We start from the raw sequence: 16,585 nt of genomic DNA on the forward strand, positions 1-16,585 counted from the left end.
GAGTTTCTATTGTATTTGAGAGTTTTGCAAGTGTGGGAGTGTGGTTCTTTCAAACTAACTATCTTTACATTGTTTGCGTATCTTTACTATTCCAATTGTGTATCTTTACATCGTTTGCGTATCTTTACTATTCCAATTGTGTATCTTTTCATTTCTCGTTTGAGTATCTTTCTGTAAGGCTTTCTGATGCGAGTTTCTATTGAATTTGAGAGTTTTGCAAGTGTGGGAGTGTGTTTCTTTCAAACTGAGTATCTTTACATAGTTTGCGTATCTTTACAATTCCAATTGCGTATCTTTACATCGTTTGCGTATCTTTACTATTCCTATTGTGTATCTTTTCATTTCTCGTTTAAGTATCTTTCTGTAAGGCTTTCTGATGCGAGTTTCTATTGAATTTGAGAGTTTTGCAAGTGTGGGAGTGTGTTTCTTTCAAACTGAGTATCTTTACATAGTTTGCGTATCTTTACTATTCCAATTGTGTATTTTTACATCGTTTGCGTATCTTTTCTATTCCAATTGTGTATCTTTTCATTTCTCGTTTGAGTATCTTTCTGTAAGGCTTTCTGATGCGAGTTTCTATTGAATTTGAGAGTTTTGCAAGTGTGGGAGTGTGTTTCTTTCAAACTGAGTATATTTACATCGTTTGCGTATCTTTACTATTCCAATTGTGTATCTTTTCATTTCTCGTTTGAGTATCTTTCTGTAAGGCTTCTGATGGGAGTTTCTATTGTATTTGAGAGTTTTGCAAGTGTGGGAGTGTGTTTCTTTCAAACTGAGTATCTTTACATCGTTTGCGTATCTTTACTATTCCAATTGTGTATCTTTACATCGTTTGCGTATCTTTACTATTCCAATTGTGTATCTTTACATCGTTTGCGTATCTTTACTATTCCAATTGTGTATCTTTTCATTTCTCGTTTGAGTATCTTTCTGTAAGGCTTTCTGATGCGAGTTTCTATTGTATTTGAGAGTTTTCCAAGTGTGGGAGTGTGTTTCTTTCAAACTGTGTATCGTTATATCCATTGCGTATCTTTACTATTCCAATTTTGTATCTTTTCATTTCTCGTTTGAGTATTTTTCTGTAAGGCTTTCTTATGCGAGTTTCTATTGAATTTGAGAGTTTTGCAAGTGTGGGAGTGTGTTTCTTTCAGACTGAATATCTTTACATCGTTTGCGTATCTTTACTATTCCAATTGTGTATCTTTTCATTTCTCGTTTGAGTATCTTTCTGTAAGGCTTCTGATGCGAGTTTCTATTGTATTTGAGAGTTTTGCAAGTGTGGGAGTGTGTTTCTTTCAAACTAACTATCTTTACATTGTTTGCGTATCTTTACTATTCCAATTGTGTATCTTTACATCGTTTGCGTATCTTTACTATTCCAATTGTGTATCTTTTCATTTCTCGTTTGAGTATCTTTCTGTAAGGCTTTCTGATGCGAGTTTCTATTGAATTTGAGAGTTTTGCAAGTGTGGGAGTGTGTTTCTTTCAAACTGAGTATCTTTACATAGTTTGCGTATCTTTACAATTCCAATTGCGTATCTTTACATCGTTTGCGTATCTTTACTATTCCAATTGTGTATCTTTTCATTTCTCGTTTAAGTATCTTTCTGTAAGGCTTTCTGATGCGAGTTTCTATTGAATTTGAGAGTTTTGCAAGTGTGGGAGTGTGTTTCTTTCAAACTGAGTATCTTTACATAGTTTGCGTATCTTTACTATTCCAATTGTGTATTTTTACATCGTTTGCGTATCTTTTCTATTCCAATTGTGTATCTTTTCATTTCTCGTTTGAGTATCTTTCTGTAAGGCTTTCTGATGCGAGTTTCTATTGAATTTGAGAGTTTTGCAAGTGTGGGAGTGTGTTTCTTTCAAACTGAGTATATTTACATCGTTTGCGTATCTTTACTATTCCAATTGTGTATCTTTTCATTTCTCGTTTGAGTATCTTTCTGTAAGGCTTCTGATGGGAGTTTCTATTGTATTTGAGAGTTTTGCAAGTGTGGGAGTGTGTTTCTTTCAAACTGAGTATCTTTACATCGTTTGCGTATCTTTACTATTCCAATTGTGTATCTTTACATCGTTTGCGTATCTTTACTATTCCAATTGTGTATCTTTACATCGTTTGCGTATCTTTACTATTCCAATTGTGTATCTTTACATCGTTTGCGTATCTTTACTATTCTAATTGTGTATCTTTACATCGTTTGCGTATCTTTACTATTCCAATTGTGTATCTTTTCATTTCTCGTTTGAGTATCTTTCTGTAAGGCTTTCTGATGCGAGTTTCTATTGAATTTGAGAGTTTTGCAAGTGTGGGAGTGTGTTTCTTTCAAACTGAGTATCTTTACATCGTTTGCGTATCTTTACTATTCCAATTGTGTATCTTTACATCGTTTGCGTATCTTTACTATTCCAATTGTGTATCTTTACATCGTTTGCGTATCTTTACTATTCCAATTGTGTATCTTTACATCGTTTGCGTATCTTTACTATTCTAATTGTGTATCTTTACATCGTTTGCGTATCTTTACTATTCCAATTTTGTATCTTTTCATTTCTCGTTTGAGTATTTTTCTGTAAGGCTTTCTTATGCGAGTTTCTATTGAATTTGAGAGTTTTGCAAGTGTGGGAGTGTGTTTCTTTCAAACTGAGTATCTTTACATCGTTTGCGTATCTTTACTACTTCAATTGTGTATCTTTACATCGTTTGCGTATCTTTACTATTCCAATTCTGTATCTTTTCATTTCTCGTTTGAGTATCTTTCTGTAAGGCTTTCTGATGCGAGTTTCTATTCAATTTGAGAGTTTTGCAAGTGTGGGAGTGTGTTTCTTTCAAACTGAGTATCTTTACATCGTTTGCGTATCTTTACTACTTCAATTGTGTATCTTTACATCGTTTGCGTATCTTTACTATTCCAATTCTGTATCTTTTCATTTCTCGTTTGAGTATCTTTCTGTAAGGCTTTCTGATGCGAGTTTCTATTCAATTTGAGAGTTTTGCAAGTGTGGGAGTGTGTTTCTTTCAAACTGAGTATCTTTACATAGTTTGCGTATCTTTACTATTCTAATTGTGTATCTTTACATCGTTTGCGTATCTTTACTATTCCAATTGTGTATCTCTTCATTTCTCGTTTGAGTATATTTCTGTAAGGCTTTCTGATGCGAGTTTCTATTGAATTTGAGAGTTTTGCAAGTGTGGGAGTGTGTTTCTTTCAAACTGAGTATATTTACATCGTTTGCGTATCTTTACTATTCCAATTCTGTATCTTTTCATCGTTTGCGTATCTTTACTATTCCAATTGTGTATCTTTTCATTTCTCGTTTGAGTATCTTTCTGTAAGGCTTTCTGATGCGAGTTTCTATTCAATTTGAGAGTTTTGCAAGTGTGGGAGTGTGTTTCTTTCAAACTAACTATCTTTACATTGTTTGCGTATCTTTACTATTCCAATTGTGTATCTTTACATCGTTTGCGTATCTTTACTATTCCAATTGTGTATCTTTTCATTTCTCGTTTGAGTATCTTTCTGTAAGGCTTTCTGATGCGAGTTTCTATTGAATTTGAGAGTTTTGCAAGTGTGGGAGTGTGTTTCTTTCAAACTGAGTATCTTTACATAGTTTGCGTATCTTTACAATTCCAATTGCGTATCTTTACATCGTTTGCGTATCTTTACTATTCCAATTGTGTATCTTTTCATTTCTCGTTTGAGTATCTTTCTGTAAGGCTTTCTGATGCGAGTTTCTATTGAATTTGAGAGTTTTGCAAGTGTGGGAGTGTGTTTCTTTCAAACTGTGTATCTTTATATCCATTGCGTATCTTTACTATTCCAATTTTGTATCTTTTCATTTCTCGTTTGAGTATTTTTCTGTAAGGCTTTCTTATGCGAGTTTCTATTGAATTTGAGAGTTTTGCAAGTGTGGGAGTGTGTTTCTTTCAGACTGAATATCTTTACATCGTTTGCGTATCTTTACTATTCCAATTGTGTATCTTTACATCGTTTGCGTATCTTTACTATTCCAATTGTGTATCTTTTCATTTCTCATTTGAGTATCTTTCTGTAAGGCTTTCTGATGCGAGTTTCTATTGAATTTGAGAGTTTTGCAAGTGTGGGAGTGTGTTTCTTTCAAACTGAGTATCTTTACATCTTTTGCGTATCTTTACTATTCCAATTGTGTATCTTTACATCGTTTGCGTATATTTACTATTCCAATTGTGTATCTTTTCATTTCTCGTTTGAGTATCTTTCTGTAAGGCTTTCTGATTCGAGTTTCTATTTAATTTGAGAGTTTTGCAAGTGTGGGAGTGTGTTTCTTTCAAACTGAGTATCTTTACATCGTTTGCGTATCTTTACTACTTCAATTGTGTATCTTTACATCGTTTGCGTATCTTTACTATTCCAATTCTGTATCTTTTCATTTCTCGTTTGAGTATCTTTCTGTAAGGCTTTCTGATGCGAGTTTCTATTCAATTTGAGAGTTTTGCAAGTGTGGGAGTGTGTTTCTTTCAAACTGAGTATCTTTACATAGTTTGCGTATCTTTACTATTCTAATTGTGTATCTTTACATCGTTTGCGTATCTTTACTATTCCAATTGTGTATCTCTTCATTTCTCGTTTGAGTATCTTTCTGTAAGGCTTTCTGATGCGAGTTTCTATTGAATTTGAGAGTTTTGCAAGTGTGGGAGTGTGTTTCTTTCAAACTGAGTATCTTTACATCGTTTGCGTATCTTTACTATTCCAATTGTGTATCTTTACATCGTTTGCGTATCTTTACTATTCCAATTGTGTATCTTTTGATTTCTCGTTTGAGTATCTTTCTGTAAGGCTTTCTGATGCGAGTTTCTATTGAATTTGAGAGTTTTGTAAGTGTGCGAGTGTGTTTCTTTTAAACTGAGTATCTTTACATCGTTTGCGTATCTTTACTATTCCAATTGTGTATCTTTACATCGTTTCCGTATCTTTACTATTCCAATTGTGTATCTTTTCATTTCTCGTTTGAGTATCTTTCTGTAAGGCTTTCTGATGCGAGTTTCTATAGAATTTGAGAGTTTTGTAAGTGTGCGAGTGTGTTTCTTTTAAACTGAGTATCTTTACATCGTTTGCGTATCTTTACTATTCCAATTGTGTATCTTTACATCGTTTGCGTATCTTTACTATTCCAATTGTGTATCTTTTCATTTCTCGTTTGAGTAACTTTCTGTAAGGCTTCTGATGCGAGTTTCTATTGTATTTGAGAGTTTTGCAAGTGTGGGAGTGTGTTTCTTTCAAACTGAGTATCTTTACATCGTTTGCGTATCTTTACTATTCCAATTGTGTATCTTTACATCGTTTGCGTATCTTTCTGTAAGGCTTCTGATGCGAGTTTGTATTGTATTTGAGAGTTTTGCAAGTGTGGGAGTGTGTTTCTTTCAAACTGAGTATCTATACATCGTTTGCGTATCTTTACTATTTCAATTGTGTATCTTTACATCGTTTGCGTATCTTTACTATTCCAATTGTGTATCTTTTCATTTCTCGTTTGAGTATCTTTCTGTAAGGCTTTCTGATGCGAATTTCTATTGAATTTGAGAGTTTTGCAAGTGTGGGAGTGTGTTTCTTTCAAACTGAGTATCTTTACATCTTTTGCGTATCTTTACTATTCCAATTGTGTATCTTTACATCGTTTGCGTATCTTTACTATTCCAATTGTGTATCTTTTCATTTCTCGTTTGAGTATCTTTCTGTAAGGCTTTCTGATGCGAGATTCTATTTAATTTGAGAGTTTTGCAAGTGTGGGAGTGTGTTTCTTTCAAACTGAATATCTTTACATCATTTGCGTATCTTTACTATTTCAATTGTGTATCTTTACATCGTTTGCGTATCCTTACTATTCCAATTCTGTATCTTTTCATTTCTCGATTGAGTATCTTTTTGTAAGGCTTCTGATGCGAGTTTCTATTGTATTTGAGAGTTTTGCAAGTGTGGGAGTGTGTTTCTTTCAAACTGAGTATCTTTACATCGTTTGCGTATCTTTACTATTTCAATTGTGTATCTTTACAACGTTTGCGTATCTTTACTATTCCAATTCTGTATCTTTTCATTTCTCGATTGAGTATCTTTCTGTAAGGCTTTCTGATGCGAGTTTCTATTGAATTTGAGAGTTTTGCAAGTGTGGGAGTGTGTTTCTTTCAAACTGAGTATATTTACATCGTTTGCGTATCTTTACTATTCTAATTGTGTATCTTTTCATTTCTCGTTTGAGTATCTTTCTGTAAGGCTTCTGATGCGAGTTTCTATTGGATTTGAGAGTTTTGCAAGTGTGGGAGTGTGTTTCTCTCAAACTGAGTATCTTTACATCGTTTGCGTATCTTTAGTATTCCAATTGTGTATCTTTACATCGTTTCCGTATCTTTACTATTCCAATTGTGTATCTTTTCATTTCTCGTTTGAGTATCTTTCTGTAAGGCTTTCTGATGCGAGTTTCTATTGAATTTGAGAGTTTTGTAAGTGTGCGAGTGTGTTTCTTTTAAACTGAGTATCTTTACATCGTTTGCGTATCTTTACTATTCCAATTGTGTATCTTTACATCGTTTCCGTATCTTTACTATTCCAATTGTGTATCTTTTCATTTCTCGTTTGAGTATCTTTCTGTAAGGCTTTCTGATGCGAGTTTCTATAGAATTTGAGAGTTTTGTAAGTGTGCGAGTGTGTTTCTTTTAAACTGAGTATCTTTACATCGTTTGCGTATCTTTACTATTCCAATTGTGTATCTTTACATCGTTTGCGTATCTTTACTATTCCAATTGTGTATCTTTTCATTTCTCGTTTGAGTAAATATCTGTAAGGCTTCTGATGCGAGTTTCTATTGTATTTGAGAGTTTTGCAAGTGTGGGAGTGTGTTTCTTTCAAACTGAGTATCTTTACATCGTTTGCGTATCTTTACTATTCCAATTGTGTATCTTTACATCGTTTGCGTATCTTTCTGTAAGGCTTCTGATGCGAGTTTCTATTGTATTTGAGAGTTTTGCAAGTGTGGGAGTGTGTTTCTTTCAAACTGAGTATCTTTACATCGTTTGCGTATCTTTACTATTTCAATTGTGTATCTTTACAACGTTTGCGTATCTTTACTATTCCAATTCTGTATCTTTTCATTTCTCGATTGAGTATCTTTCTGTAAGGCTTTCTGATGCGAGTTTCTATTGAATTTGAGAGTTTTGCAAGTGTGGGAGTGTGTTTCTTTCAAACTGAGTATATTTACATCGTTTGCGTATCTTTACTATTCTAATTGTGTATCTTTTCATTTCTCGTTTGAGTATCTTTCTGTAAGGCTTCTGATGCGAGTTTCTATTGGATTTGAGAGTTTTGCAAGTGTGGGAGTGTGTTTCTTTCAAACTGAGTATCTTTACATCGTTTGCGTATCTTTAGTATTCCAATTGTGTATCTTTACATCGTTTCCGTATCTTTACTATTCCAATTGTGTATCTTTTCATTTCTCGTTTGAGTATCTTTCTGTAAGGCTTTCTGATGCGAGTTTCTATTGAATTTGAGAGTTTTGCAAGTGAGGGAGTGTGTTTCTTTCAAACTGAGTATATTTACATCGTTTGCGTATCTTTACTATTCTAATTGTGTATCTTTTCATTTCTCGTTTGCGTATCTTTACTATTCTAATTGTGTATCTTTTCATTTCTCTATGAATATGTTAGACACCTGTAACTCAATTGGTGTGTTGATTTTTTTTGGAAAGGGAGTGTTAAGTGATTTATTAGATAATCGAAAACAGAGGATCTTGAAGACTATTCAAAATTCAGAAGAATTACGCCGGGGGGCCCTAGACCAGTTAGAAAAAGCCCGGGCCCGCTTACGGAAAGTAGAAATAGAAGCGGATCAATTTCGAATGACTGGATACTCTGAAATAGAACGAGAAAAATTGAATTTGATTAATGCAACTTCTAAGACTTTGGAACAGTTAGAAAATTACAAAAATGAAACCATTCATTTTGAACAACAAAGAGCAATTAATCAAGTTCGACAACGGGTTTTTCAACAAGCCTTACAGGGGGCTCTAGGAACTCTGAATAGTTGTTTGAACAATGAATTACATTTACGTACCGTCAGTACCAATATTGGCATGTTTGGAACGGTGAAAGAAATAACGGATTAGTCCTTCTACTGCAGGCATTATTTTTTTCTTACAAAAAAAAAAAAAAGAAATACTCATGGTAACCATTCGAGCAGATGAAATTAGTAATATTATCCGCGAACGTATTGAGCAATATAACCGAGAGGTAAAGGTTTTAAATACGGGTACTGTACTTCAAGTAGGAGATGGCATTGCTCGTATTTATGGTCTTGATGAAGTAATGGCAGGTGAATTAGTAGAATTTGAAGAGGGTACCATAGGAATTGCTCTGAATTTGGAATCAAACAATGTTGGTGTTGTATTAATGGGTGACGGTTTGATGATACAAGAGGGGAGTTCTGTAAAAGCAACGGGAAGAATTGCTCAGATCCCAGTAAGTGAGGCGTTTTTAGGTCGTGTTGTAAATGCACTGGCTAAACCTATCGATGGTCGGGGCGAAATTGCATCCTCTGAATCCCGGTTAATTGAGTCTCCTGCTCCTGGTATTATTTCGAGACGTTCTGTATATGAGCCCCTTCAAACAGGACTTATTGCTATTGATTCGATGATCCCTATAGGGCGTGGCCAGCGGGAATTGATTATTGGGGACAGACAGACCGGTAAAACAGCAGTAGCTACAGATACGATTCTCAATCAACAAGGGCAAGATGTAATATGTGTTTATGTAGCGATTGGTCAAAAAGCATCTTCTGTGGCTCAGGTGGTGACTGCTTTACAGGAAAGGGGGGCAATGGAATATACTATTGTGGTAGCTGAAACGGCGGATTCCCCGGCTACATTACAGTACCTTGCTCCTTATACAGGAGCAGCTCTGGCTGAATATTTCATGTACCGTGAGCGACACACTTTAATCATTTATGATGATCTCTCCAAACAAGCGCAGGCTTATCGCCAAATGTCTCTTCTATTACGAAGACCGCCGGGCCGCGAAGCGTATCCAGGAGATGTTTTTTATCTACATTCACGCCTTTTGGAAAGAGCTGCGAAATTGGGTTCTCTTTTAGGTGAAGGAAGTATGACTGCTTTACCAATAGTTGAGACCCAATCGGGGGATGTTTCGGCTTATATTCCTACTAATGTAATTTCCATTACAGATGGACAAATATTCTTATCTGCTGATTTATTCAATGCTGGAATCAGACCTGCTATTAATGTGGGTATTTCTGTTTCCAGAGTAGGATCGGCAGCTCAAATTAAAGCTATGAAACAAGTAGCTGGTAAATTAAAATTGGAATTGGCGCAATTTGCAGAATTAGAAGCCTTTGCACAATTTGCTTCTGATCTCGATAAAGCTACTCAGAATCAATTGGCAAGAGGTCAACGATTACGTGAGTTGCTCAAACAATCCCAATCCGCCCCCCTTGCGGTGGAAGAACAGATATTGACTATTTATACCGGAACGAACGGTTATCTTGATTCATTAGAAATTGGACAGGTAAGGAAATTTCTTGTTGAGTTACGGACTTACTTAAAAACGAATAAACCGCAGTTCCAAGAAATCATATCTTCTACAAAGACATTTACCGAGGAAGCGGAAACCCTTTTGAAAGAAGCTATTCAGGACCAAATGGAACGTTTTCTACTTCAGGAACAAGTATAAAGAAAGTGATTGCTTTGAATCTTGATCAATTTTTCTATTAATTAGAAATTAGAATCTTTCTATATAATCTTTAGAATATGCTTTTATATTATGATCTTATGACTTTATATTATAGTTTATAATAAAGTTTATTAGAAATTCGAAATTTAATATAAAAAAAAAAACGGATTAATTTATAAGACGTTATTCTTAATATAAAGATAAAAACGAAAATATTTAAACTATATAATTTAATATATTATATATATTATATAAAATTTATACTATCTAATTTAATATATAATTGTACATTAATTTAATTTACAATTTCATTTATATAATTTTATTTGATATAGAATTTGAATTTCTATAATAAATTGTAATATAAAGTAATTATAGAAATTACATATTAATTATTTCTTTAATATATATATTAAAGAAATAATTAATATGTAATATGAACGTCTCTTATTCAAGTTATTCAAAATATCTTTCTTATTTCTTGAAATAGACATAGAAAAAAAAAATGTATATATATACATATGTATACATATGGAAATAAACTGCGTCCAATAGGATTTGAACCTATACCAAAGGTTTAGAAGACCTCTGTCCTATCCATTAGACAATGGACGCTTTTCACTCCAATTTTAATTTTTCTTGTTCGCAAAAGTAGTCGAAAGAATTTCAAGAATTTAGTCTTCAAATCAATGATGTATTATATTAATTCGATTCATTCAACCTTTTTATTTAAATTTAATATTTAAAATAAATAAAAAATATTTCATTTTTAAACTATTAAAAATTATAACGAAACGATAAAGTAAAAGCGGGTAGCGGGAATCGAACCCGCATCGTTAGCTTGGAAGGCTAGGGGTTATAGTCGACGTTGATTCATCATTTTTAACGTCTCTAATTCAAAACTGAACGTGAAACTTTGGTTTCATTCAGCTCCTTTATGGAAGATGTATAAATTTCCAGATTCAGACATGAACGAAATAAAAAATCTCACCCATAACGTCTATGTCAGCTTTTATGTCTGAATCTATTCAGAACAACCCGCTTTCTAGACGATCCCTATAGAGAGGGGTGTTATATTCTAACAATCTTTCTAGTTACTTCGTTCTCTACTTCTATTTGAAAGAATCCTTAGGAAAAGCATTTTGTTTCCACCGAGCTAAAACAATTTATCAATGTATTTAGTAAACCAAAGACATTGTTTACTAGCTGTTTTGCTTCAATTCCCCCTACAGAAAAGAAAAATTGAAGATTTAGTTACGATTAGAAATACACTTTTTATCTTTATCCATGGGTCCTTTATTTATACTCATTCAATTGGAAGTATGGATCCAATAAAAAAATTATGTTTCGTAATCTCATAATCCAATCTTTCAATTTAAAATTGATTCTTGGATACAAATCACGAGAATTTATATTCTTCCTCGAATTTTTTATTGAGAGGGAAAGGATTTAATCCTTTCAAGAACTAAAGTTTTTGTTCGGAATGAATATTAATCAAACCGAAAGACCCTTTAACTATAAAAAGGGTTATAGAACGAATCACACTTTTACCACTAAACTATACCCGCTACAATCAGATTATTGTATATAAATGGACCTTTTGTCGACCCTAATCAAAAAAGAAAACAAAAGATCAGAAAAGCATTATGAAAACTAGAGCGTTTACCTTTTGTATCAGAGGACCTAATGAGATTTGGAAAAGAGGATTCATTTGATAACTCAATAACATTTTTCCCCGAGGTTTTTGTTTCGAACTTAATCTATAATACAAAAATACATTGTAGCAACAAACGAGAGTTTCCTTTTTCTTATTTAAACCGGAACCGGAATAAAAGGACTAACCAAGAAAGAAATGGCACTTTGATTCTATACCATTCGATGGTATATCATAGAAATTCAAATTTTTTATTTAGTTATTTTTTTTTTTTCAATTTAATAAATCTTTTAGTTATGATTTGTTGGAACAAAAGGGCGGGCCCGGCCCTTAGCCGGGCCGTGGAACTAAAAAGCCCCCTCGGGCGAAATAAAAAAATAAAAAATAAGAGTATATACTATGACGGGCGTTTTCAAGCCTTATTTTTTATAATAATGTAACATAGTATTATCCTTTTTCAATTGGGAGGAGAGATGGCTGAGTGGACTAAAGCGTCGGATTGCTAATCCGTTGTACGAGTTTTTCGTACCGAGGGTTCGAATCCCTCTCTTTCCGTTTTAGTTGATGACTTGGTATTTTCTTTCGAATTTATCGCAAGCTCTTTTTTTATTAACTAGTTAAAAATTAATAAGTGGAATAGATAAAATCTTACTAATAAGAGTTTAAAATCAAGCAAAGAAAACTTTATTTTTTTATTCTTCACGTCCAGGATTACGTCCTGGATCATTAGACAGGAATCCGAAGATAAAGAGAGAAACAAAGAATATCACTACCGTGTAAACAAATAGTTTGAGAGTAAGCATTACACAATCTCCAAGATTTTTTTTAGGAAAAAAGAGAATAGATTCTCCACTTTTATACCACATACCCGACTTTTTTTATTTTTATTTTGACACCAAGAAATAAAGTGGGGTGATCTAGATTTGTCGCGGTTGTACAATAATTTCAATATTTGAATTGAAAGTATAGGACTTATCTGAGCTTATTAATTCTACAATTTTCTTTTTGAATAAATCATGAATTTGTCTGGCACTTTATTAAAAATATCATCGAAAACTTACAGCAGCTTGCCAAACAAAGGCTAAGAGAAAAAAGAACAGGGGTATCACCGGCATAACATCTACAATTGGATTCAAAAAAGCGTAGGCTTCGGGCAATTTGGCTACGAAAAAACTACTGGAATAAAGAGCAGAATTAAGGTAGATACAGATCAAACTAAAAATATTAAGCATAACAAACATTTTGTTTTTGGGGATAATTGTATTTATTTTGATTGAGTTGTTAATAAATTTAATTGAGTTTATTATTATTATAGATATGTTATTTAGATATGTTATTATTGATAGAAGAAAAAAAAAATGAATAAAAATAAAATAAGATAGACCAAAAAACTTCCTTTTATTTGAACTCACCCAACCAAAAATCCTTCTATATCTCAAATCAAAAGAGAATAGAATAAATCATACTTTCGTACAATATCTTAATTGAATTATATGTAATGATCAATAAATTCAGTTTAATTCTATGTCTACATGTATAGTTTACATGTATAAAAATTCTAGTAATCTATTTTTAAAACAATAGATATTTAGACTGGAGTTGACGAATAACCCGTACCAATATTAATGTGTCAAATAGAAATAAATGGGGCGTGGCCAAGTGGTAAGGCAACGGGTTTTGGTCCCGCTATTCGGAGGTTCGAATCCTTCCGTCCCAGAGCATACCCAGTCTATATTTTATTATAAATTATAATATTTTTCCTTTTTTAATATAAAATTTTAATATAAAATATATATCATAATAAAATATATATATATAAGGTTGCCTTTTATAACAGCCTTCTGTATTAAGATTGTCTGTATTAAGATTAGATTAAGAGTAGAGTATTGGTATAGAATGTGATTATTGTTTTTTTTTTACAAATTTAATTGAGTTGAAATAACACGCATATGAAATAGGAAATTGAATTCAGTGGCAATTCGTTAAATAATAATGATTTTGATATTACAGTATAAATATGAAAAAATAACAACGTAAAATTTCAATCTTCTCTTACATCAGTGTTTTTTTATTTATCTTTTTTTAATCACAGACAGTTTACTCCAATATAAATTTATCTCTCTCTTACTAATGATAAACGGATGATAAAAAACGAAAAGTCCTTGCTGTAAAACTTTATTTTTTGCAAAATGCAAATAATTATATCGTATAGGAGATTTTTCAATCAATTTAATCTTTGTAACGAACCGCTATGAGTTCTTGGTACTTGAAGAAGTGTGAAATTGTTGAATTTATTCTATCACTATTATGTTATACAGATTTAAAATAACTTGATTTATTCGTATTATATTTATTTATTCATGTTATATTAGTTATAATTCAGTTAACTAATTTTATTTTTACAATACATAGAAAAATAGTTTATAATTTCGAATTATATAAATAAAAGAATCAAAATAATTTGTAAAAAAAAAAATATTTATTTTTTTATAGAATTTCCAATATTTAATTCTATTAATCTCTATTAATCTAAAAAAATGGGTTAAGTTTATTTTTTCTTGCTGAGACTCCCCTTTTTCATATAGAAGAAAAGGGTATAGATTACTATGTACCACTCGAACCAATGATTATTCACGATTTCATAATTGAATCAATTACATATGGGTTCCAAAGTGAAGGAATGTTATGGTAAAACTTCGTTTAAAACGATGTGGTAGAAAGCAACGTGCGACTTGAAGGACATGATCCGCTGTGGAGTCTTACATCCACCACTTTTTTATATTATATATTATAGGAATGAAAGTGCTCTTGGCTCGACATCATTTGTTATATTCCGCTGTAACCCCCTTTTTGGGGGGGAGGGGTGATATAATATAGTATAGGATGGAGCTCGAGTATAAAGTATATATATTTTTTTTTTTTCAGGGGCAAGAATCTAGGGTTAGTATCAATCAACAAATTGGAACAACTTCGTAAGTATATTTTCGATACATAAAATAAAAGAGCCCATTCGAGAAAATTTCTAATTAAAAAGGAAGGTTTGTTGAAATTAGTAAAATTCTTTCGATCAAATCAAAAGGAAAGTGTATTATGCAGGAATCAAACATTCGTATGATTCTTTGACATAAAGAAATCACAAAAAATGGTATGTTGCTGCTGTTTTGAAAGGATTTAAAGATCACCGAAGTAATGTCTAAACCCAATGATTCAAGGCAAAGATCCTGGAACAAGGAAATACCCTTTTCAATTGTCTTAACAACTAGATCAGAATGAAGAATCTAAATGGATTTTAAAGAAGACAGACAATTAAAGGGTTAGAGACCGCTCAATAGATGAAGTATCTAAAATAAAGTAAAGGGTTTCTATTTTTAGTTATTTCAGAGTTATCCAACTTGAGTTATGAGGGTGCAAATACGACTAATTTTTTGTTGGGTAAGAATAAGAAAAAAAGTACTAAAATCAATAGTCTAATTAATTTTATGATTTTATGGATATATTTGATATTGTAATTCTATACATAGACATAATGACATAATTTTGAATTTTCTCGAGCCGTACGAGGGGAAAACCTCTTATACGTTTCTAGGGGGGGGTATTGTTCATCTATCCCAATGAGCTATTTATCGAATCGTTGCAATTGATGTTCGATCCCGACGAGAGGGAAGAGATCTTCGGAAAGTGGGTTTTTATGATCCGATAAACAATAAAATTTATTTAAATGTTCCCGCTATTCTATACTTCCTTGAAAAAGGCGCTCAACCTACAGGAACTGTTCATGATATTTTAAAAAAGGCGGGGGTTTTTACGGAACTTAGCCCTAATCAACAAAAAAAATTCAATTAATGAAATAAAAAAAAAAGATCAAGTGAATAAATAAGAAATGACGTAGAAGTAATGGGGTCGGTCTATATACATAAAAATTTGACATTACCCCCGATGGGATTATTTTCCTTGGAACTCTATGAAAAAAATTTAGGATTAAACCTGATTATTTTAGTTATTGAATAAACCTCTTTTTTTTCTACTTCTTCCCTGTCTTCCTTAATTTAGTCTTTCACTTAATATTATATTTATATATAGTGTAGTGCCAATCCAACACAAGTCCTTCGTTTTTTTACATTTCAAATTAAATAATTTGATTAATTTAAATTTATTGAAATTGGAATTGTTAGTTCGATTTAGAATTTGTTTTATCTTTTGTATGCTTATGTTTTTGTCAATATTAATATTGACAACAGTGTATCAAATAAATATAATCCGATCGTGGATAAATGGATCTATTTATCCCTGTTCCATAGATTTTATTTCATTCAAATAATCTTCTTAGATTTTCTGTCATACAGGAAGTCTTTTTTGATTAAGATTTAAATCAATAAAACTCGATATATACTAATTAATAAATTTAATAATATTTAATGGATAATATTAAGAGAGGAGAGACAAGAAGCGGTCTATAAATATTTGAAAATCTGTGACTTTATTTTATCTTTTATTTGATAATTTTTGTATTTTCGTCGGATTTGTTCATTTTTATTATGTTTAGAACGGGTTAGAGTTTTTTTTTTTTTTTCATTGTTTTTTTAATGGTTTGATTGTGTTGTGCCATTCAATTTCGTTATTTATTGGGATTCTGATTGTATCTACACATTCTAATTTGTTTATTTGGGTTGCTAACTCAACGGTAGAGTACTCGGCTTTTAAGTGCGGCTAACATCTTTTACACATTTGTATGAAGAAACAGATTCGTCCATACCATCGGTAGAGTTTGTAAGACCACGACTGATCCTGAAAGGAATGAATGGAAAAAGTAGCATGTCGTAGCAATGTATAATTTTGAGAATATTTCATTCTTTCTTAATGAATAGGTCCAAAATATTATTTCAATTTATTAAATAAATAAAAAAAAAAAATTTTTTTGGGGGGGTCGAGTGAATAAATGGGTAGAGCCTTACTAGAGGTTCCAATTCTAGGGAAATAAAAAGTAACGAGCTTCTGTTCTTAATTTTTGAATGATTACCCCATCTAATTAGACGTTAAAAATATATTAGTGCCTAATGCGGTAAAAGCTTTTCCGCTGAGTGGATTATAAATTTCTTATGAGCCCTAACTATTAGCCATTCCCTTTTATGGGGTAGAGATAAATGTGTATAAGAAAGTAGTATATTGATAAAGACATTTCTTTTTCTTTTTTTTTTTTCAAAATCAAAAGAGCGATTGGA

At 32.1% G+C, this 16,585-nt stretch overlaps 2 protein-coding genes and 2 non-coding genes across 4 annotated transcripts in view; 3 read left to right on the plus strand and 1 right to left on the minus strand.

The window, feature by feature from the left end:
• Positions 1–7,696: 7,696 nt before the first annotated feature.
• Positions 7,697–9,896, plus strand: LOC126804785 (ATP synthase subunit alpha, chloroplastic). Its single transcript, XM_050532002.1, has one exon. The coding sequence runs from the start codon at positions 8,189–8,191 to the stop codon at positions 9,710–9,712; it is 1,524 nt and encodes a 507-aa protein (XP_050387959.1). The 5' UTR covers positions 7,697–8,188; the 3' UTR covers positions 9,713–9,896.
• Positions 9,897–10,255: 359 nt separating this feature from the next.
• On the minus strand, positions 10,256–10,327 carry TRNAR-UCU (transfer RNA arginine (anticodon UCU)). The gene has a single exon. It is a non-coding gene; the product is annotated as a tRNA-Arg (tRNA).
• A 1,506-nt stretch (positions 10,328–11,833) lies between these two features.
• Positions 11,834–11,921, plus strand: TRNAS-GCU (transfer RNA serine (anticodon GCU)). The gene has a single exon. It is a non-coding gene; the product is annotated as a tRNA-Ser (tRNA).
• Positions 11,922–16,580: 4,659 nt separating this feature from the next.
• Positions 16,581–16,585, plus strand: part of LOC126804786 (maturase K-like) — a 970-nt gene continuing 965 nt past the window's right edge. Inside the window, 1 exon segment of the mRNA XM_050532003.1 lies at positions 16,581–16,585. This exon segment is cut by the window's right edge and continues 877 nt beyond it. The gene's annotated coding sequence lies outside the window, so the exon portion shown is untranslated.

The sequence above is a fragment of the Argentina anserina genome, unplaced genomic scaffold (assembly GCF_933775445.1).
Source record: "Argentina anserina unplaced genomic scaffold, drPotAnse1.1, whole genome shotgun sequence".
NCBI classification, from domain to species: domain Eukaryota; kingdom Viridiplantae; phylum Streptophyta; class Magnoliopsida; order Rosales; family Rosaceae; genus Argentina; species Argentina anserina.